The 23,697-nt window shown below is 43.7% G+C and overlaps 1 protein-coding gene across 1 annotated transcript in view; it reads right to left on the reverse strand.

Annotated features, from left to right (window-relative positions):
* Window positions 1-14,611, reverse strand: part of LOC115138249 (GTP cyclohydrolase 1) — a 46,769-nt gene extending 32,158 nt beyond the window's left edge. Inside the window, exon 1 of the mRNA XM_029674918.2 lies at window positions 14,080-14,611. Within this exon, the coding sequence (XP_029530778.1) occupies window positions 14,080-14,446 (367 nt within the window). The 5' untranslated portion in view covers window positions 14,447-14,611. The remainder of the gene's footprint in view (window positions 1-14,079) is intronic.
* Window positions 14,612-23,697: the final 9,086 nt, after the last annotated feature.

Genomic DNA, 23,697 nt, shown 5'->3' on the forward strand with positions numbered 1-23,697 from the left:
GACATCAATGTGTGCGCAATTACAGTGATAATTCAATTTTGTTAATAAAAAAAATGACTTCATATAACATAAACATACTGTTGACACGTAGGCTACGGTGTAATGGAATGTTTTGCCTTGTGTGGTAGGTTTTGTGGATTTTGACACTTATGTAGGTGTCATAACCAATGTTCCCTAAAATAAATGTCGGCCCTGAGTAAATTTCAGGTCTGCGGAGTGCAAACTTGAACTTTGTGAAAACTTCCAGCACGCATTTACTGTGAACATTGAGGCTGTACCCTCTTTAAATTAAAGTTTTCACAGTGGCCAAGTAGACAACTGTGGCTATTTGATCATAATATAGGCCTACCAGGGTGGCCACCATCAAAAACAATGGAGAAAAAACACACTCCATAACATGTTAAAATGTTAACAAAATAAAAATCATTATTATTCCCATACCATTATTACAGATAATCAGACAAATTATGCTACACTCTGCCTATTGGCTACTTAGCTTATTCAAGACGTCTCAAAATACAACACTTGCCCTTTTAAACACACATTTTGTGCACTTGTTTGAGGCAAACACTCTCCCACTGTTTAGAAATGAGCTACAACTGGGCTAATAACTCACTAACTAGCAAAGAATATGAACAACTGTGCACAGGTGGCTACACACAGCTCTCACTTTGATCTCAAAACAAGCACATCTACTCATGACTACTGTAGCCTAAACACAGTCCAGTTCAAAGACAATGGCACAGATCCATAAATGCCAATGGCTATTTGCATATAGGACTACTGCAGCTCTGATTGGTTATGGCGCACAGGTTTGTGTAGAGTATGTGCCTGAGTCTAGTCGTGCCTGTCAATGCAATAGAATCCTACTGCAATGCGCTCTGCCTAGAAGAAAATCTCTTGCAGTTAGTTTAGCATGCTAAACTTGCAATCTTGTTTGTTTTGTTTCAGTATATTACATTGAAATGGGCTAATATTGCGTTTATTTGATCAGAATTTCCACAGTAGAGTGAAAAAGTCGATAGTGTTAACTAAAGTGGAAAACTGTAGAAAGTTTAGTGAAGTTAAATTTCGTGCTTCTCTCTTGAGAATGGCGCTGAAGGAGATGGCTGCCGTTTTACGATCCCGTAACCAATTGTGCTATTTTGTATGTTTTTTTTAGTTATTTGTAACTTATTTTGTACATAATGTTTCTGCGACCGTGTCTTATGACGAAAAAGAGCCTCTAGATATCAGGACAGCGATTACTCACCCCGTACCGGAGTAATACCTTTTCTTCAACGAGTCGGATGGGAAGGATTTACTTCAGATGCCCGACAAGGTCCTCATCCCAGTCATTCAAATCAAATCAAAGTTTATTTGTCACGCGTGCCGAATACAACAGGTATTACAGTAAAATGCTTACTTACAGGCTCTAACCAATAGTGCAAAAAAAGGTGTTAGGTTAACAATAGGTAAGTAAAGAAATAAAACTGTAAAAAGACATTTGAAAAAAAGAGTAACAAGGTAGTATGTACATGTAGGTATCGTTAAAGTGACTAAGCATATATGATGAACAGAGAGTAGCAGAAGTGTAAAAAGCGGGGTTGGCGGGTGGTGGGACACAATGCAGTTAGCCCAGTTAGCCAATGTGCGGGAGCACTGGTTGGTCGGGCCAATTTAGGTAGTATGTACATGAATGTATTGTTAAGTGACTATGTTCAGGAGTCTTATGGCTTGGGGGTAAAAACTGTTGAGAAGCCTTTTTGTCCTAGAATTGACACTCCGGTACCGCTTGCCATGCGGTAGTAGAGAGAACAGTCTATGACTGGGGTGGCTGGGGTCTTTGACAATTTTTAGGGCCTTCCTCTGACACCGGCTGGTGTAGAGGTCCTGGATGGCAGGCAGCTTTGCCCCAGTGATGTACTGGGCCGGTGTACTGGGTCATGCCCTATTCACGACTGTCTTGGTGTGTTTGGACCAATCTAGTTTGTTGTTGATGTGGACACCAAGGAATTTGAAGCTCTCAACCTGCTCCATTACAGCCCCGTCGATGAGAATGGGGACGTGCTCGGTGCTCCTTTTCCTGTAGTCCACAATCATCTCCTTAGTCTTGGTTACGTTGAGGGATATGTTGTTATTCTGGCACCACCCGGCCAGGTCTCCGACCTCCTCCCTATAGGCTGTCTCGTCGTTGTCATGATCAGCAAACTTAATGATGGTGTTGGAGTCGTGCCTGACCATGCAGTCGTGGGTGAACAGGGAGTACAGGACGGGACTGAGCACGCACCCCTGGGGAGATCCAGTGTTGAGGATGAGCGTGGCAGATGTGTTGCTACCTAACCTCACTACCTGGGGTGGCCTGTCAGGAAGTCCAGGATCCAGTTGCAGAGGGACGTGTTTAGTCCCAGGATCCTTAGCTTGGTGATGAGCTTTTTGAGGGTACTATGGTGTTGAACGCTGAGCTGTAGTCAATGAACAGCATTCTCACATAGGTGTTCCTTTTGTCCAGGTGGGAAAGGGCAGTGTGGAGTGCAATAGAGATTGCATCATCTGTGGATCTGTTTGGGCGGTATGCAAATTGGAGTGGGTCTAGAGTTTCTAGGATAATGGTGTTGATGTGAGCCGGACGTGAGTGCTACGGGTCTGTAGTCATTTAGGCAGGTTGCCTTTGTGTTCTTGGGCACACGGACTATGGTGGTATTACAGACTCAATCAGGGACATGTTGAAAATGTCAGTGAAGACACCTGCCAGTTGGTCAGCACATGCCCGGAGCACACGTCCTGGTAATCCATCTGGCCCCGCAGCCTTGTGTATGTTGACCTGTTTAAAGGTCTTACTCACGTCGGCTACGGAGAGCGTGACCACATAGTCGTCCGGAACAGCTGATGCTCTCATGCATGCCTCAGTGTTGCTTGCCTCGAAGTGAGCATAGAAGTAATTTAGCTCGTCTGGTAGGCTCGTGTCACTTGGCAGCTCGCGGCTATGCTTCTCTTTGTAGTCTGTAATAGTTTGCAAGCCCTGCCACATCCGACGAGCGTCGGAGCCGGTGTAGTATGATTCAATCTTAGTCCTGTATTGACGCTTTGCCTGTTTGATGGTTCGTCGCAGGGCAAAGCAGGATTTCTTGTAAGCTTCCGGGTTAGAGTCCCGCACCTTGAAAGAGGCAGCTCTACCCTTTAGCTCAGTGGCTTCTGGTTGGGGTATGTACGTACAGTCAATGCACTTATTGATAAAGCCAGTGACTGATGTGGTCTATTCCTCAATGTCATCAGAAGAATCCCAGAACATGTTCCAGTCTGTGATAGCAAAGCAGTCCTGTAGTTTAGCAATTGCTTCATCTGACCATTTCTTTATTGACCGAGTCACTGGTGCGTCCTGCTTGAATTTTTGCTTGTAAGTATATTGAATGAATATTGAATGAATGAATGAATGAATGAATGAATGAATGAATGGTCTGACAATTTACACATCAAACAAACGTTTCACAGCTCAACGAAATCGCCTTTGGATAAGCTCAAATGCATAAACACCTTGATAGCTTTACAAAATTAAATATTAAAGCCAAACAATACAGGCTTTCAATCACACCAAAGACCAAAACTGTATTGACAAATTATACATACTGTAGCCTAACTATTAAATGTGGACGAGCATCCACACTGGGGGAAGTTTGTTTTACAGTAGGCCTACATCTGTCAATCAACTGTTAGGAATTTTATGAATAAATGACTAAACAATATCCCCATTTGAAATAGAACTGTAACTAAGTAAACTTATACTCTGTTTTATTATATCTGATTAACAATATGAATTCATAAGTGAGGGATTGTGGAGCCTGAAACAGGGGGTAATTAAATCAAATAAATACCATTCCAGCCAGGTTGGAGAATATTGGAAGTGTTTTTTTTAAGTAAACAGAAAAGGTATTTAACCTATGGTTGAACCGACGAAACTTAGCTCTGGGGTGTTTTAGATAAGGCAGTGAGTGCATTCCCAGGTTTTCTGTTAACTAGAACTGTCAGCTAAGTGGTGATCGATAATGGTGAGGGGTCAAGAGTTAATTTTATTGTGTGTCCTGTGTGTGCGCTAGTGGGTCGGAATGAACTTTTAAACTTGCTCTGTCTTCGTCGGGAGGAGGAGATTCATTCTAGAACCTGTGACGTCATATTTTGTATATAAACTGTTGTTCGTGGTTACATGGCAGCGCGCTCTGAGAATAAATAATATTATCTATTTCTGATAAGACTGGTCTCTGTCTATTTTATGCAAATAGGAATCTTACAAATTCTCATAAAATAGATTAAGTGAATTCAATTAATGAAAACATATTGGAATAATGAAAATAAACCAACATCAACTGAGGGACCAAATCAGCTCATCAACTCAGCCATGGGAACACAGATGCCTATTATCGGTTTTCACACCTTTCACCCTTCATTGGATAGGCTAGTGGGTAGACTACAGAATTTAGCCAATTGGAATATAATCAAATAACAAGGGACCTTCTTGCAACTATTGATGGCACTGTCACCAGCTGATGTCTCGTTAAACCATCAATACACGCTAAAATAAAAATCAATAATCTTTGTACATTTGAATGTTGCAGAAATAGGACATACAGTATGCCTAGCATTTGAGTGAGCGAGAGACAAAATTATTTGGATAGCATGCCCCGATCCCAATTACTCGACTGCCCCCCGCATGGAGAGAAAAATAACTGCTCTTTTTCAGGGACTCATTTTAATTTCCTGATGCAGCAAGAAAATTCTCTGCGACAAAAGAGTGATGAAGTTAAGATCCGACATCTGTAGGTGCAATGACTGCAACCAAATGCTTCCTGAAGTTGTTACTCAGTCTCTCACATCCCTGTGGAGGAATTTTGGCCCACACTTCCATGCAGAACAGAGCTCTACAGTGTGACCATTTTACTCGCATATGTTCGTAAATATTTTACTGTGCAACCTGGAATTTTAGTTTAGGAGCACCAGTGGTGCCTAGAAAAATTAAGAAATTAATATTTCAAATCTTTTTTTATTGTGCTCCTTAATATCTTTGTGTCCACCTCTATTTTTCAAGGTCAGCGTATAGCCCTGAAGAACTTCTTTAACCCTTTACACTTGTGGGAATTGGCCCATACGGATAGGGCTAAATTGAAATTGTTCTTACAGAAGAAATATGAAAAGCATATGCATAACCATGGTAGCATTTGAAAGGGAACAGTTTGGAGATAATGGGGAAATTATTAGACCAAAAGGTGAGTACAAAAACAGTTCACCTGACAAGACTGAATCCAAACATTACACTGTTGATTTTATGTGCATTTCACATTTAATGTACTTTTTGAAGCATTTGTTGATAAAGAAATCTGAAAATACTCTGGATATATTCAGTACTATGACAAGATTGATCAACAACTACAGGAAGCGTTTGGTTGCAGTCATTGCAGCTAAAGGTGGCACAACCAGTTATTGAGTGTAAGGGGTGTCACGCCCTGACCTTTGCTTTGTATGTTTATAGGTTTTGTTTGGTCAGGGTGTGATCTGAGTGGGCATTCTATGTTGTATGTCTAGTTTGTCTGTTTCTGTGTTTGGCCTGATATGGTTCTCAATCAGAGGCAGGTGTTAGTCGTTGTCATTGTGGGTTTTGGGTGATTGTCTATGTTAGTTGCTTGTGTCAGCACAGTTCTTATTATAAGCTTCACGGTCGTTATTCGTTTATTGTTTTGTATTCAGTGTTCAGTGCTTTCTTTAATTAAAGTATCATCATGAACCCATACCACACTGCATTTTGGTCCGCTTCTTACGACGACGACAGAATCACCCACCACAAAAGGACCAAGCGGCGTGGTAATGGGCAGCAGCAGCAGCAGCGATGTCAGGATTTCTGGACATGGGAGCGAGATCTGGACTGTGTCACTACTTGGGAGGAGATAGACAGGTGGGCGGTCGACGCAGGGAGAGTGCCGGAGCCCGCCTGGGATTCTCTGGAGCAGTGTGAGGAGGGATACCGGCGAATGGAGTCAGTACGGCGGGGCGGTAGGAAGCCCGAGAGGCATCCCCAAAAATGTCTTGGGGGGGAGGCACACAGGGAGTGTGGCGAAGCCAGGTAGGAGACCTGCGCCAACTTCCTGTGCTTACCGGAGAGCGAGAGAGACCGGGCAGGCACCGTGTTATGCTGTGGAGCGCACGGTGTCCCCGGTGCGGGTGCATAGCCCGGTGCGGTACATTCCAGCTCCTCGTATCGGCCGGGCTAGAGTGGGCTCTACGCATCTGGTCTCCAGTGCATCTCCTTGGGCCGGCATACATGGCACCAGCCTTACGCATGGTGTCCCCGGTTCGCCAGCACAGCCCAGTGCGTCCTATTCCACCTCGCCGCAGTGGTCAGGCTACGGGGAGCATTCAACCAGGTAAGGTTGGGCAGGCTCGGTGCTCAAGAGCTCCAGTGCGCCTGCACGGTCCAGTCTATCCAGTGCCACCTCCACGCACCAGCCCTCCGGTGGCAGCCCCCCGCAACAGGCTGTCTCTCAGTCTTCTGCCTACAGGTGCTTCCTCCTCTCCAGCGCTGCCAGAGCCTTCCTCCTCTCCAGCGCTGCCAGAGTCTCCCGTCTGTCCAGAGCTGCCAGAGTCTCCCGTCTGTCCAGAGCTGCCAGAGTCTCCCGTCTATCCAGAGCTGCCAGTCTCCCGTCTGTCCAGAGCTGCTAGAGTCTCCCGTCTGTCTAGAGCTGCTAGAGTCTCCCGTCTGTACAGAGCTGCTAGTCTCCAGTCTGTCCAGAGCTGCTAGAGCCGCCCGTCTGTCCAGAGCTGCTAGAGCCGCCCGTCTGTCCAGAGCTGCTAGAGCCGCCAGTCTGTCCTGAGCCATCAGTCAGCCAGGAGCTGCCAGAGCCGTCAGTCAGCCAGGACCTGCCAGAGCCGTCAGTCAGCCAGGAGCTGCCAGAGCCGTCAGTCAGCCAGGAGCTGCCAGAGCCGTCAGTCAGCTAGGACCTGCCAGAGCCGTCAGTCAGCCAGGACCTGCCAGTCCTGAGCTACCCCTCAGTCCCAAGCTGCCCCTCAGTCCGGAGCTGCCCCCCAGTCCGGAGCTGACCCTCAGTCCGGAGCTGACCCTCAGTCCGGAGCTTACCCTCAGTCCAGTGGGGCCCTTTAGTAGGGTTGCCAGTCCAAGGTCGGTGGCGAGGGTCGCCGTTCCTAGGAGGCGACAGAAGTGGACTAAGACTGTGATGGAGTGGGGTCCACGTCCAGCGCCAGAGCCGCCACCACGGACAGATGCTCACCCAGACCCTCCCCTATAGGTTCAGGTTTTGCGGCCGGAGTCCGTATGTTTATGGGTTTTGTTTGGTCAGGGTGTGATTTGAGTGGGCATTTATGTTGTATGTCTAGTTTGTCTGTTTCTGTGTTTGGTCTGATATGGTTCTCAATCAGAGGCAGGTGTTAGTCGTTGTCTCTGATTGGGAACCATATTTAGGTAACCTGTTTTGTCATTGTGGGTTGTGGGTGATTGTCTATGTTAGTTGCTTGTGTTAGCACAGTTCTTATTATAGCTTCACGGTCGTTATTCGTTTATTGTTTTCTATTTGGTGCTTTCTTTAAAGTATCATCATGAACACATACCAAGCTGCATTTTGGTCCGCTTCTTATGACGATCGTGACAAGGGGACAATTGCTTTTTCATATAGTGGCATTGGGTGTTACATCATTTAAATAAATCTCAACATTGTCTTATTTGTTCACACGGGTTCCAATTTTCTAATATTAGGTTTTGGTTGAAGATCTGATAACATTCAGTGTCAGAAATATGCAAAAATAGAGAACATCAGAAAGGGGGCAAATACATTTTCAAGGCAATGTATGCCTGTTGTTTCTCTCTGGCAAACACTAATTATGTCTCGAGTCTTGACCCCATATAGGCCTACCAATCTTTGTTTTGTTTTCCCTCGTAGTGGAGCTCATATAATTGTTCAAATCTAACGGTTATATCGGTTTGTGGGGACGCGCCCTCCTTTCTCCCTGACTGAGGTTTTTAATTTCCTGGCCGCCTATCTACGGAGGTTGGGGTGGGAGGAACGTTTCTGTGGTAAGCCAACTGTCTGACTTGTTGCTTCAGGGCCCTGCGGGGTTGTTGCAGTGTTGTCGTCTTGTTGCCTGAATGAGCAGCAGCTGCCAGGTTTGGGTGCCATGATGATGAAATCATCAACAAAATTAAAAGGTAATAGCTTCTCCATACGTCGTAGGGTGTGATAAGTCAGTCATCACCATCTAACCAAGTTTAGATGACGGACTATGCATGTTTAGACCTATGCCTTCAGAAAGTATTCATATACCTTGACTTATTTTACATTTTGTTGTGTTACAGCCTGAATTCAAAATGGTTTAAATAAATAAAAATCTCACCCATCTACACACAATACCCCATAACGACAAAGTGAACATATTTTTTTTTAAACATTTTTGCAAATTTATTGAACATGAAATACAGAAATATCTAATTTACATACACCTGGATTGTGGAACATATGCTGATTATTTTATTACAATTCTTCAAGCTTTGTCAAATGTGTTGTTGATGATTGCTAGACAACCATTTTCAGATCTTGCCATAGATTTTCAAGTAGATTTAAGTCAAAATTCTAACTCGGCCACTCAGGATCGTTCACTGTCTTCTTTGTAAGCAACTCCAGTGTAGATTTGGCCTTTCGGTTATAGTCCTGCTGAAAGGTGAATTCATCTCCCAGTGTCTGGTGGAAACCAGATTGAACCAGGTTTTCCTCTAGGATTTTGCCTGTTTATATTGATTTTGTATCCTGAAAAGCTCTCCAGTCCTTAACAATTATAAGCATACCCATAACATGACGCAGCCACCACTATTCTGATGCACACACACACACACACAGGAAAAGAACAGGAAACCAAATCAGCATCTCCCCAAGTAATCTCAGACAAACACACACAATCACAAACATTATGACTCCAACACAAACAACCTCATACACACACAATGAGTCTCTATGGTTACACCTCAAATTGTTCAATGTCAAGCAGAGGGATTGAGAGGGCTGGTGGCCGTGTTGGCTCATACTCAGCTCTCTCACGCTCTCCCTTTCCCTCTCATCCTCTTCTCTCCTCTCCCTACCCATTTCACAGTCTCTCCCTTTCCCAGTCTTTGCTCTCTCCTCTCTATCCCTTTCTCTCCCTCGTCCCCCACTCTCTCTCAACCCCCTGAAGGAGTGATGTCCTCCCCCTGCTCCTTCAACACCTAATGACGACATTAAAGCCTGAGGCCAGTCTTCCCAAGTGACTGAGATAATGACAGTATTACACATCCTCCCACTCCTCCATCAATCTCAATGAATGGCTCCTAGTGTGGGCTTTTCTTTCTTTATAAAAGAGGAGTCGACATGGAAGGATACCTCCTAATTAGGTGAAAAGAGAGATCATGCTTATTGCTTACAGGCCTCTGTTCAAATGCAGTTCTGAAGGATCTGTCATTCAGATTTTTCTTGGAAGGTCATGTGTGTTGATAGCATCATACACGAACGGTAACACTTCCTACGAATAATTCCTAAATAATGCTTTATAAGCGCATAGCATCATACATAAACATTAACCCTAACACATGAATACCATCTTCATAATGCATTATAAGCGCATAGGATCATATACAAATATGAACAGTAACACTTCCTATGAATACCCACTTCACAATGTATTATAAGCACATTTATAACACCTTACGAGCTAGTCTTCATGCATGACATAGGTGCTAATAACTGCCCAATAGCATATAAATAAACAATGAATTAGCAACTAGATTCATAGGGCATTATGACCAGACCTTATAAACCAAACTGTATAATGCACTATATGAAAATAATAAGAACAGAGAGCATCATAGGGATTGATTTTCATTCCTTTACACACCCTTTTTGGCACAGTCTGTCTTGCACATCAAACATGAGTGAATGTTTTTATTAGCACATGGAAATGACAAAGTCTTGGTCGGCAAAAAGGTATTTTAATGGAAATTCTGTGACTAAGTGAGAGTCCACTGTTGGAGCAAGAAGATCCAGTCCTGCATCATTCAAACTCACTTCCTGTATTCCCTGGGCACTCAATGAGTCACTCATATGAGCACACACAAAGACACACATGAAGACTAGGATCGGGACGATACCAGTATCGCAAAAAAAATTAAATGACAAGAAGCAGACCAAAGTCTTCGCTCCTTTAAAAACCTGCTATATGTAAAATATTGAGTGCTTGGAAAATAAATAAATGTGACTCTGGATGACAAGATAATGAGGTTTGTTTCCCCATTACACTGTTTTGTTTCCCTGCCACGATACTAACCCGTATCGCTATACTGGTATAGTCCCGTCCCTATTGAAGACACATATGCACACACACATACACACGGACGGCACACACACACGGCATGTGCTAGTCCCGCATTGCGCGTTTAAACAAAGGGGTGGTGCAAAATAAGAGCCAATCCAAAAAGGGGGAGAAGACCACCACTGAGGTCTGTGCTGAACACACACATTATATCATCATGACTCTTCACTTTTTGCAGGGTTTACAGTTCGGTTCGTCCCCTCATGTTCCCAAACCACACATACCTCAAACAGGGGGGAAAGAGCATTGAGTACATACATATAAACCAGGCAGGTTCCAAGCATTCTCAAGCTATTCCAGATGCATGTCTGTATGCTCCGGAGAGCCAGAGAGAGCAACTAACACATTCCTTGTGTGTGTCTCTCTCTCTCAAAATGTAATACACAGAGCCTCAAAGTGTTCCACATGAAACCAACTCCAGATGAGAGGGGGAGGAGGAGGAGGGTAGGGTGAGGGGTACTAATATTGTGAGGGGCAGCTCCCTGGCTCCACCACTAAAACAGTCCCAACCGTAGAAAAGAGAACCAATATGGTCTGGTCAGGGGATATGTTGAGCCTGGATGTGCACGTGATTTATGGAGAGATGGGGGTATTGTGTAGAAAGGGGGATTTTACAGATGGATCGGGGGAAAGTACATCAATTGAGAATCTGAGATACAACACCATATTTCTAGTAGGGTTAGGTTACTTGTCTATAAATGTATGATGAACATAATACATTGTGCGTCCTTCCTTCTTGATGTACTCTTTTTCTACTTGACTGCCTAAATCACATTGGTCAATTTAATATTTCGTATTATTATTATTTCAGTGAATGCGGTCTCTCCAGTGGCAATAATTATTTACTATTTTGTACAGCTCAGCACTAAATATGAATCTGTAGCTCTAATACTGATTATTGTATAGCTTCACAAAAACAACACATTTAATTGATTGCGTACGGTGTCCCCGGTTCGCCTGCATAGCCCAGTGCGGGCTATTCCACCTCGCCGCACTGGCAGGGCGACCGGGAGCATTCAACCAGGTAAGGTTGTGCAGGCTCGGTGCTCAAGACGTCCAGTGCGCCTGCACGGTCCGGTCTATCCAGTACTACCTCCACGCACCAGCCCTCCGGTGGCAGCTCCCCGCACCAGGCTTCCTGTGCGTGTCCTCGGCCCAGTACCACCAGTGCCAGCATCACGCATCAGGCCTACAGTGCGCCTCGCCTGTCCAGCGCTGTCAGAGCCTTCCTCCTCTACAGCGCTGCCGGAGTCTCCCACCTGTTCAGCGCTGCCGGAGTCTCCCGCCTGTCCAGCGCTGTCGGAGTCTCCCGCCTGTCCAGCGCTGCCGAAGCCTTCCTCCTCCCCAGCGCTGCCGGAGTCTCCCGCCTGTCCAGCGCTGCCGGAGCCTACCTCCTCTACAGCTCTGCCGGAGTCTCTCGCCTGTCCAGCGCTGCCAGAGCTGCCAGTCTGCAAGGAGCCGCCAAAGCTGCCAGTCTGTGGGGCCCTTGGTTAGGTTTACTAGGCCAAGGTTGGCGGCGAGGGTCGCCAATCTAAGGACGTGAATTAAGCGGACTAAGACTTTGTTGGAGTAGGGTCCACGTCCCGCGCCGGAGCCGCCACCGTGGACAGAGGCCCACCCGGACCCTCCCCTATGGGTTTAGGTGTGCGGCCGGGAGTCCGCACCTTGGGGGTTCTGTCACGCCCTGGTCTTAGTATTTTGTGTTTTCTTTATTATTTTGGTTCAGGCCAAGGTGTGACATGGGTTATTTATGTGGTGTGTTTTGTCTTGGGGTTTTTGTAGGTTTTGGGATTGTGGTATAGTAGAGTTGTCTAGGTAAGTCTATGGTTGCCTGGAGTGGTTCTCAATCAGAGGCAGGTGTTTATCGTTGTCTCTGATTGGGAACCATATTTAGGCAGCCATATTCTTTGAGTGTTTCGTGGGTGATTGTTCCTGTCTCTGTGTTTGTTTGCACCAGATAGGGCTGTTTCGGTTTTTTCACGTTACGTTTATTGTTTTGTATTGTTCATTATATTCTTTAGTAAAGATGTATCGAAATAACCACACTGCATTTTGGTCCTCCTCTCCTTCGACGGAAGAAAACCTTAACAGACAGTCCTTTTTCGCGAATGAGCACCGCATCGATTATATGCAATGCAGGACACGCTAGATAAACTACTAATATCATCAACCATGTGTAGTTATAACTAGTGATTATGATTGTTTTTTATAAGATAAGTTTAATGCTAGCTAGCAACTTACCTTGGCTTCTTACTGCATTTGCGTAACAGGCAGGCTCCTCGTGAGGCAGGTGGTTAGAGCATTTGACTAGCTAACCATAAGGTTGCAAGATTGAATCCCTGAGCTGACAAGGTAAAAATCTGTCGTTCTGCCCCTGAACAGGCAGTTAACCCACCGTTCCTAGGCCGTCATTGAAAATAAGAATGTGTTCTTAACTGACTTGCCCCTTTTTTTTTTTTTGCGGCAAAATCGGAGTCCAAAAATACAGATTTCCGATTGTTATGAAAACTTGAAATCGGCCCTAATCAGCCATTCCGATTAAATCGGTCGACCTCTACTCCACACCATCACACCTACTCCCCCATACTTCACGGTGGGAACCACACATGCGGAGATCATCCGTTCACCTACTCCGCGTCTCACAAAGACATGGTGGTTGGAACCAAAAATCTCAAATTTGGACTCAGACCTAAGGACAGATTTCCACCGGTCTAATGTCCATTGCTCGTGTTTCTTGGTCCAAGCAAGTGACTTCTTATTGGTATTGGTGTCTTTTAGTAGTGGTTTCTTTGCAGCAATTCGACCATGAAGGCCTGATTCACGCAGTCTCCTCTGAACAGTTGATGTTGAGATGTGTTGTTACTTGAACTCTGTGAAGCATTTATTTGGGCTGCAATTTCTGAGGCTGGTAACTCTAATGAACTTATCCTCTGCAGCAGAGGTAACTCTGGGTCTTCCTTTCCTGTGGCGGTCCTCATGAGAGACAGTTTCATCATAGCACTTGACTGAACATTTCTTCAAGTGCAGTCGCAAAAACAAAGTTCTTGACATTTTTTCCGGATTGACTGACCTTCATGTCTTAAAGTAATGATGGGATTGTCGATTCTCTTTGCTTATTTAAGCTGTTCTTGCCATAATATGGACTTGGTTTTTTACCAAATAGGGCTATCTTTTGTATAATAACCCTCCCTTCTGTATAATACCCCTCCCTCCCCAACCGATTGGCTCAAACGCATTAAGGAAAGAAATTCCACAAATTAACTTTTAACTTGGCACATATGTTAATTGAAATGCATTCATGAAGCTGGTTGAGAGAAGCTGTCATCAAGGCAAAGGGTGGCTACTTTGACGAATCTCAAATATATTTTGATTTGTTTCAAAAAAATTGGTTACTACATGATTCCATATGTGTTATTTCCTAGTTTTGATGTCTTCACTATTATTCTACAATGTAGAAAATAGTACAAATACAGAAAAACACAGGAATGAGAAGGTGTGTCCATACTTTTGACTGGTACTGTATATAGATGGGTAATGGTCAGATCAGCACCATAAATGTCATATTTGCATATTGCATAGGTCTTAGATGAGTTGGGTAACCAAATCTAAATACCACATGTAAATTAAAAGGTGAGTTGTCACTTTTTTGACAACATAGAAGATTGTTGACAATATTTTAGTTTAGACAAAGGGCATTCCGAACTGACTCACCTATTATTTTCTCCTGGTATCCCTTGGTGAAAAACTGCATCGCAGTTGCGGCTCTCCAGGGAGTTTTGAGAAGTCCCTGTCTTTGCGGGTCTTCGCCGAGTCCCCGGATAATAGTGGTATAAGCAGCTGCCAGACTAGGCAAGCTCGTCTCGTTGTCTTCTATACTTCGGGTGCGCTCATGCTTCCAGTTTTCCACGACTGACGACCCTGTGTGCGAACTCGACTCACCGGCGGTCCCCGTCCCTTGACATCCCACATTCCGGGTGTCTTTTTTTACCAAGCCGTCAAAGTGTCCGTTTAGAGAACTTTCGTTTGTAGTCGGTCTACTGTCAGCTTGATTGTCGTGACTCTGTTTTGAGCGCTCCATAGTTCAGAATTGACGAGAGGTCCCTTCACGTTCACCTTTTCTCCGTATTGGAAGATGCGCTTTCCAGTGTTCTCGCTTCGCAAACTCAGCTTTGTTTAGGGCACACCTACCGAGTACCCTGCCGGCAGCTGAACGTGTAAAATTATTTGAAACAAGCACGCGTTGGTAGTACCCACTGGCTTTATAAATATATAATCCTTGTGCATTTCTATTGGTCGAGCATTTTGAGTACGTCACGTTCTGTCAGTGCTAAACAGATGGAGAACATGCACTGCTCGAATTCTGTATGGATCCGAATATTCCCATATTCCCATGCCACAGGTAGCCATGATATTCACAAATTAAAATATAAGCCATCATGTATTCATATAATAAACAACACTGTCAACGATTCACACGTCAATCTTTGGAAATGGTGTATATTTCAATATTGCAGTGTGTTTTTCTAAAAATAATCAGAATTGACTAATAGTTAAGAAACCACAGTGAATCACAGGCTACCACACACTTTAGTTGTTGCACTCTGACAAAAGGTGCAAACGAATGTGACAAACAGCTCTGTTGTACAACAGATCAATAAATATATTTACGAAGGCAGAGGTGTAGGAAGAAATTGCTGTGTTGTTGGGAATAAGTAAAAGTGACTGGGCCAACATTTTCCAGCAAAAATACATGTTTAAATGAAAATGTGTGCAATCACATTGCATCATTTAACACATAACAGAGGACAAATTTGACCAAAAAACACCACCAATTTCCATTGAAAAACAAGCCTGTTATTATTTATGTAATAAGGTACGAGTGGGTGTGGTATATGGCCAATATACCATGGCTAAGGGATGTTCTTATGCACGACGCAATGCCTGGATACAGCCCTTAGCCGTGGTATATTGGCCATATACCACAAACCCCCAAGGTGCCTTATTGTTATTATAAACTGGTTACCAACATAATTAGAACAGTAAAAACAATGTTGCAGCCAATCATCATTCAGGGCTCGAACCACACAGTTTCTAATGCCAATTATACAAGGGGTGGGTCTAATCCTGAATGCTGATTGGTTAAAGTACATTCCAGCCAGTGTCTATTCCACAAGTTACCACCGGCTAAATCTATTTACTCTGTTCCATCTGACTGCACAATCCACTCTCATCAGCCCAGCCAGGCAATTCATAAACTTCATCTCCACTGTAAAAATCATCTAGACATGTTCTCATTATTGTTTCTTTTAGACTAATATATCGTTTTCAACAGCAGAGATTTATATAAATCTTGCAGTCTGTCTCTCTGACATTTGCAACATTGTTTCAAAATTCAAATTCGATCTCCAGCTGTCCCATAGTAATGAACTTGTAGGGGTCGGGAGTCGGAACTAGACAGACAGGTAGGTAACATTTCTTAGCCAATCAAAATCATGAATCAACTGGCATCCTTTTTATGGAGATATATAAAGAAATGTCAATTGAAAAAAGGTCAAATGAACCGAAGTGCAGCTAGTTTGCAGTCTTTCCTGCTTCAGTTTGAAGTTATTGTGTTAGTTGTGTTGTTGACTAGCTCCTCTGGTCAACGCTGAGGTAAAAACAGTTTCAGGTTGGATATTCAACGGATATTCACACTTTCAAACCTCAACAGCTTTCAAACCACTTGAGCCACAGACTCCAAATAAGTGTCATGATGTTGGAAAAATTGCGCACAACATTGAACAGGACTTATTTTCACGATTTGGACATTCTTTTGCTTTGCAAAGCTAATAAACATGTGTAAATGTGAGCAGAATTATTATTATTTTTTTAATTACAATCAAATTTCAATAGCTCCTTGGTCATGTGACATACTGACCTCAAACAAGGTTCAGAATGTACACTCGGTGGGCCTACACATCGCACACCCTTTAGATTGTCCCTTTTCATCTCACACTATTTACATTAATTTTTCAAACTTTCACATTTCAAAAGCTCCTTGGTCATGTGACCTACTGACTTCAAACAAGGTTCAGAATGTCCAGTGACTACACTTCTATATTGCACACCCTTTAGTTTGTCCCTTGTCAATCTCAAACGATTTTACACTATTTTTTCAAATTTTAATAGCTCCTTGGTCATGTGACCTACTGGACTCAAACAAGGTTCAGAATGTACAATCAGAGGGCTTACACATTGCACATCCTTTAGTTTGTCCATTTTCATCTCACACATCTTTACATAAATGTTTCTAATTTTCTCATTTCAGAATGTCCACGGACTGGAGACGGGCGCTAAGAGGGCACCCAGTGTGGTAACGCGACAGATCCCGGGGGAAGGGTACAAACTAAAGGGTATGCAATATAGAAGGGTAGTCAGTGGACATTTGGACCCTTGAGGTCAGTAGGTCACATGACCAAGGAGCTATTGAAAAATATAGAAAATTCTTGTAAAATTGTGTGAGATGAAAATGGACAAACAAAAGGGTGTGTGATGTGTAGGTCCACTGAGTGTACATTTTGAACCTTGTTTGAAGTCAGTAGATCACATGACCAAGGACCTATTGAAATGAGAAAGTTAGAAACATTCATGTAAAAACACGTGAGATGGAAATGGACAAACTAAAGGGTGTGCAATTTGTAGGTCAACTGAGTGAACATTCTGAACCTTGTTTGAAGTCAGTACGTCACATGGAATGTCCACAGTGCAAGGTGTTCTACATTGGACGGACAAAGAGATGCCTTCAAGACCGCTTAGCAGAACACAAGTACGCCATACAGGTGGGCAATGAAGACTACCCCATGGCAAGGCACTACAAGTTCTTACACTATGACAACCCTGCCTCCCTACAAGCTATGGGTAATTGATCATGTTCCGGCCTCAATTAGAAAAGGGGACCATCTTCAACAGCTAAACCAAAGGGAACGTTTTTGGATTTACAAACTACAGGTTACTAAGTACCCTGGTTTAAGGGTCGCGATAGGTCCATTTGCTGTCATCTAGTGGACATTTTGCTCTATTGCCCTCAGCTATGTTTGGACTGTTGTTGTCCATGTTTGTTGTGTTCTAGTGTACTATGGAATAGATTGCTTTCTTATTCTTGGCACTTTTCCCAGTCATATTTAAGGTTAGAACTACCTTTCTAGGTGTTCTGATGCTTCTAGCTTTGAGTTGACTTTTTTGATAACATATCTACAGTACTTCACTTTTTAATGTGTATAGTATCGCTTCCTAGGTATTGTCCAATGACTTCTGTAACCACTTCCTCTTCAAATCAGGTCTGATTGGAAAAAGCTGTTCAAAAGAGGATATTGCATTATAATTTCTTTGTACTCCCTGACAAAAGCCATGCAGCCAAAACGTGCCAGAGTTTTAAAACTTTGTTTCCATTGAACATGCCATACAAATGAAGACATTTTAATTCATCACATTAAGAGTGCATTGGTCCTCCTTTCTTTTTGATGACAAATTTACCCCTTTTACCAAAGAGCACCTTCTGTTTCCCAAAATCTACTATTGTGTACCTTAGCAGCGCTTCCCTTCATCCTCTTTTTTTAGGCATTCAGGTGTGAAGTCATGAAATCATAAATAATACCACAGCGGTTTTGAATACACTAGCTCACTTGAATCAGCAAACATATACAGTGCCTTCAAAGTATTCATCCCCCTTGGAGTTTTTCCTATTTTGTTGCGTTACAACCTGTAATTTAAATGGATTTTTATTTCGATTTCATGTAATGGACATACACAAAATAATCCAAATTGGTGAAAGTGAAAGTGAAATGAAAAAAAAATAACTTGTTTCTAAAAATTCTACAAAACAAAAAATGGAAAAGTGGTGAGTGCATATGTATTCACACCCTTTGCTATGAAGCCCCTAAATAAGATCTGGTACAACCAATTACAACCAATTACTACCAGAAGTCACATAATTAGTTAAATAAAGTCCACCTGTGTGCAATCTAAGTGTCAAATGATATGTCAAATGATCTCAGTATATATATACACCTGTTCTAAAAGGCCCCAGAGTATGCAACACCTCTAAGCAAGAGGCACCACCAAGCAAGCGGCACCATGAAGACCAAGGAGCCCTCCAAACAGGTCAGGGACGAAGTTGTGGAGAAGTACAGATGAGGGTTGGGTTGTAAAAAAATATCTGAAACTTTGAACATCCCACGGAGTTTCTGAACCCTGCCTTAGGAAGGCCACCAAAAATCCTGACATTTCCATCCCCAGCTACAACATTTTCCGACAAGATAAAACTGCCAAAGGGGGCGGAGTTGCAATCTACTGCAGAGAGCCTGCAGAGTTCTGTCCTATCCAGGTCTGTGCCCAAACAATTTGAGCTTCTACTTTTAATAACCCACCTTTCCAGAAACAAGTATCTCACTGTTTGTCATGCCCTGATCTGTTTCACCTGTCCTTGTGATTGTCTCCACCCCCTGCAGGTGTTGCTATTTTTTCCCCAGTGTATTTATCCCTGTTTCCTGTCTCTCTGTGCCAGTTCATCCTGCATGTTTCCAAGTCAACCCGTGGTTATCCCGTTCTCCTGCTGTTTGCATTCTCCTTTTTCTAGTCCTCCTGGTTTTGACCATTGCCCGTTTCTGGACTTTACCTGCCTTGACCATGAGCCTGTCTGCCACTCTGTACCTAGTGGACTCTGATCTGCTTTTGACCAGATCAGATGGCCTGTCCACGACCATTCTCTTACCTACCCCTTTCGATTAATAAACATTGTAAGACTCTAAACTTCTGCCTCCTGTGTCTGCATTTGGGTCTCGCCGTGATACCGTTGCCACTTGTTATAGACCCCCCCCCCAGCCCCCAGCTGTGCCATGGACACCATATGTGAATTGATTGACCCCCCCCCACCTATCTTCAGAGTTCGTACTGTTATGTGACCTAAACTGGGATATGCTTAACACCCCATCCACCCTACAATCTAAGCTAGATGCCCTCAATCTCACAAATTATCAAGGAACCTACCAGGTACAACCCCAAATCTGTAACCATGGGCACCCGCTTAGATATCATCCTGACCAACTTGCCCTCTAAATATACCTCTGCTGTCTTCAACCAGGATATCAGCGATCAATTCCTCATTGCCTGCGTCCGTAATGGGTCCGCGATCAAACGACCACCCCTCATCACTGTCAAATGCTCCCTAAAACACTTCAGCGAGCAGGCCTTTCTAATCGACCTGGCCCAGGTGTCCTGGAAAGATATTGACATCATCCCGTCAGAGGATGCCTGGTTGCTCTTTAACCTCTCTGGTATCATTGGGACGCTAGCATCCCACCTCGACAACAGCCAGTGAAATTGCAGGGCGCCAAATTTAAACAGAAATCCCATAATTAAAATTCCTCAAACATACAAGTATTATACCCCATTTTAAAGAAACTTCTTGGTAATCCAACCAGTGTCAGATTTCAAAAAGGCTTTACAGCGAAAGCACACCATGCGATTATGTTAGGACAGCGCCTAGCCTCAAAACACCATACAGACATTTTCCAGCCAAGGAGGACTCACAAGTCAGAAATGGTGATTAAAGTAATCACTTACCTTTGATCTTCATCTGGTGGCACTCCCAGGACTCCATGTTACACAATACATGTTTGTTTTGTTTGATAATGTCCCTCTTTGTCCAAAAACCTCTTTTGTTGGTGCGTTTAGTTCAGTAATCCAAAGGCACAAAGCGCGCTCTCAACATCCAGACAAAGTCAAAAAAGTACAATAAAAGTTTGTAGAAACATGTCAAACTATGTTTAAATCAATCCTCAGGTAGTTTGTCTTAAATTATAAAAATTTCAACCGGACAAAAGCTTCGTCAATAGAAAAGGAGAAACCAAGAAAGGCGTGCTCCCGATCACGCGCTGGGCTCATGTCTGGAAATGTCCACTCATTGAAAGTGCTCTCTCCCTCATTTTTCAGAGTAAAAGCCTGAAACAATGCCTAAAGACTGGTCACATGTAGAAGAAGCCATAGAGACTGTCAACTGGGTCCTAAGTATTTGTATGGTGGATAGGCTTTCAATGGAAAAACAGCCTTTCAAAATAATAGTACTTCCTGGATGGATTTTCCTCAGGTTTTCACCTGCCATATCCATTCTGTTATACTCAGACATTACTTTAATGGTTTTGGAAACTTTTGCGTTTTCTATCTATATCTACCAATTATATGCATATCCTAGCTTCTGGGCCTGAGTAGCAGGCAGTTTAATTTGGGCACGCGTTTCATCTCAATTTCCAAATGCTGCCCCCTACCCTAGTGAAGTTAAAGGTGCTTTCCTCACCATCTTAAATAAGCATGCCCCGTTCAAAAAATGTAGAACTAAGAACAGATATACCCCTTGGTTCAACCCAGACTTGACTGCCCTTGACCAACACAAAAACATCCTTTGGCGTTCTGCACTGAATAGCCCCCGCCATATGCAACATTTCATGGAAGTTGGGAACCAATATACACAGGCAGTTAGGAAGGCGAAGGCTAGCCTTATCAAAAAGAAATTTGCATACTGTAGTACAGTGCCATGAGGCACTGTTCAGGGCTCTCACTCCCTCCTTGTAGGCTGTCTCATCATTGTTGGTAATCAGGGCTACTACTGTTGTGTCGTATGCAAACTTGATGATTGAGTTGGAGGCGTGTGTCGCCACGCAACCATGGGTGATCTGAGAGTTTTCATGACTTTGGCCTGTGGGTAAGGTTTATGACCCCCTCCCATAAATACCTTTCTCCCTTCCCTCTCTCTCTCTGACTCTACTGAAGGACTCTTGAATAGACTTTTGTTAAACATCAAACAAGTGGGGGGAAAGGAACCATATTTCGGTAATAGAACCAGTTGAAAATATGCGTTGGTACTTAATGAATATGATGTCAGTTCAGTTGTCATCTGAGACATTATGACTGATGACATAAGCTGTATCAGGGGAAAGTCTACACATTCCAGATTCACATGGAATTGTTGTGCAATTTAAATGTTTGAATATGAAACCATTTGTGAAAAGATTAAATGTAATTTTAGCTTTCAAATGAGATAATTGGGTTTTCATAAGGTTAGAGCTCTGCTCAATCAGTGGCCGGCCCATGTGAAGAGACATGGATTATAAACTATGAAACCCACCCTTCACACCCTTCTCTCCCTCCACTATATAAGCCCTTGACGAAAATGTAACCTTCTGTTCCGAGTACGCGAGGTCTGCAGCCTCTGCGTTAAAAGGGCGAATAACTTTCTGTTCCAGGTACATTAGGGCGACCATCCGATGTCAGGAGGATTCAGATAACTACAGAACTAAGCCAACCTCAGTGTGAGCTTTGGTTGCGAATGGTATGAACATTGAACTCTTATTCACTACAGAAGTGATACCTCCTAGCCGTTGAGTTAGCAGCGGCCACAGTAAATGTGGGCTAGGAAACGACAGACAACGTATCCAGTCTAACACACAACGACGATACTACAATGTATCCAATGTACCACCAGAGACATTCTTCCAAGGACAGGAAGATCTCTGTTGGCCAGCATCTATGACTAACCTACCGAAGCGCAGCTCGGAGTAAATATTTATTGCATTTTCCTTTTCCAAATGGGCAGTCATTTAGAATGCATAAGATACTGTATTTACGATAGCATAGTCTCTCCCTTTGTTCCTCAGTCTTCCCACTCTTTCACTCAAACCCAACCCTCTTCCCTTTGTGTAACCAGCCGTCATGTCGGCTCCGTCCACCAGGGACATTTTCTGTATGACAGTTATGTCGGCCACGGACAATGAGAGCCCACAGTCCTTGGGAGTGGGCTGCGCCGATGGCACTGTGTTATCCTCAAAGCGGGCAAAGAAGGTATTTAGCTTGTCCAGGAGCAAGACGTCAGTATCCACGACGTGGCTGGTTTTTCCTTTGTAGTCTGTGATTGTCTGCCACATAGGTCTCGTGTCTGAGCCATTGAATTGCGACTCCACTTAGTCTCTGTACTAATGCTTTGCCTGTTTGATTGCCTTACGGAGTGAATGACTACACTGTTTGAATTCAACCCTATTCTGAGTCACCTTGCTGTGGTTAAATGCGATGGTTTGCACTCTCAGGTTTGCTGAAGGTTGCCATGGTTTTTGGTTTGGGCAAGTTTTAACAGTCAATTAGAACATCCCCTATACACCTCCTGATGGGTACTTCCTGTTTTTTTTAGTTTCTGCCTATGGGAAGGGAGGCGCAGGATGGAGTCGTGACATGAATTTATGAAAGGGAGGGTGGGGGAGTGCCTTGTAGCCATTCCAGAAAGGAGAGTCATCCGCACTTCTGTCTGCACTTCGGTCTGCAGGTAGTATAACTTTTCATTACATTTCATTACATTTCATTATAGTACAACGGTTTGATTTGTCTAATCTTAGCAATTTCTTCTTAGCTAGCTACATAGCCGTCTTTGTATCAAAGATAATTGCGTAATTATCGTATTTCGTCGTCCTAACGTATCTGCCCAGCAGCTAGCCAGCTAGCTAACGCCCACCGTCTACATAGCTAGCTACATAGCCGTCTCTGTATCAAAGATAATTGTGTAGATAATTGTGTAGTCTAGAGCGATTTTCTAGGTTACCTAGCCAGCTATTGTCGTTCTTTTAACGCAACGTAACGTAATCAACACTGCTAGCTAGCTAGCCAGCTAGCCCCTGAATCAACAACGCAGCCAGCTATTTGTCGTCCTTAACGTAGGAGACACTGCTAGCTAGCCAACAGCTAGCCAACGTCTACCGATTAGAACTCAACAACCCGGTCGCATTCCGCCTCGCTCCACAGGTAGTATCACATTTTCATTTCATTTCATTACAGTACAACGGTTTGATTTGTTTGATCATAGCTAGCTACATAGCCGTCTCTGTATCAAAGATAATTGTGTAGTCTAGAGCGATTTTCTAGGTTACCTAGCCAGCTATTGTCGTTCTTTTAACGCAACGTAACGTAATCAACACTGCTAGCTAGCCAGCTAGCCCCCGAATCAACAACGCAGCCACTGCCAGCTAGCCTACAAAGTCAACAACGCAGCCACTGCCAGCTAGCCTACTTCAGCAGTACTGTATCATTTTTAATCATTTTAGTCAATAAGATTCTTGCTACGTAAGCTCAACTTTCTGAACATTCGAGACGTGTAGTCCACTTGTCATTCCAATCTCCTTTGCATTAGCGTAGCCTCTTCTGTAGCCTGTCAACTATGTGTCTGTCTATCCCTGTTCTCTCCTCTCTGCACAGACCATACAAACGCTCCACACCGCGTGGCCGCGGCCACCCTAATCTGGTGGTCCCAGCGTG

The sequence above is a fragment of the Oncorhynchus nerka genome, linkage group LG12 (assembly GCF_034236695.1).
Source record: "Oncorhynchus nerka isolate Pitt River linkage group LG12, Oner_Uvic_2.0, whole genome shotgun sequence".
In the NCBI taxonomy this organism is placed as follows: Eukaryota; Metazoa; Chordata; class Actinopteri; order Salmoniformes; family Salmonidae; genus Oncorhynchus; species Oncorhynchus nerka.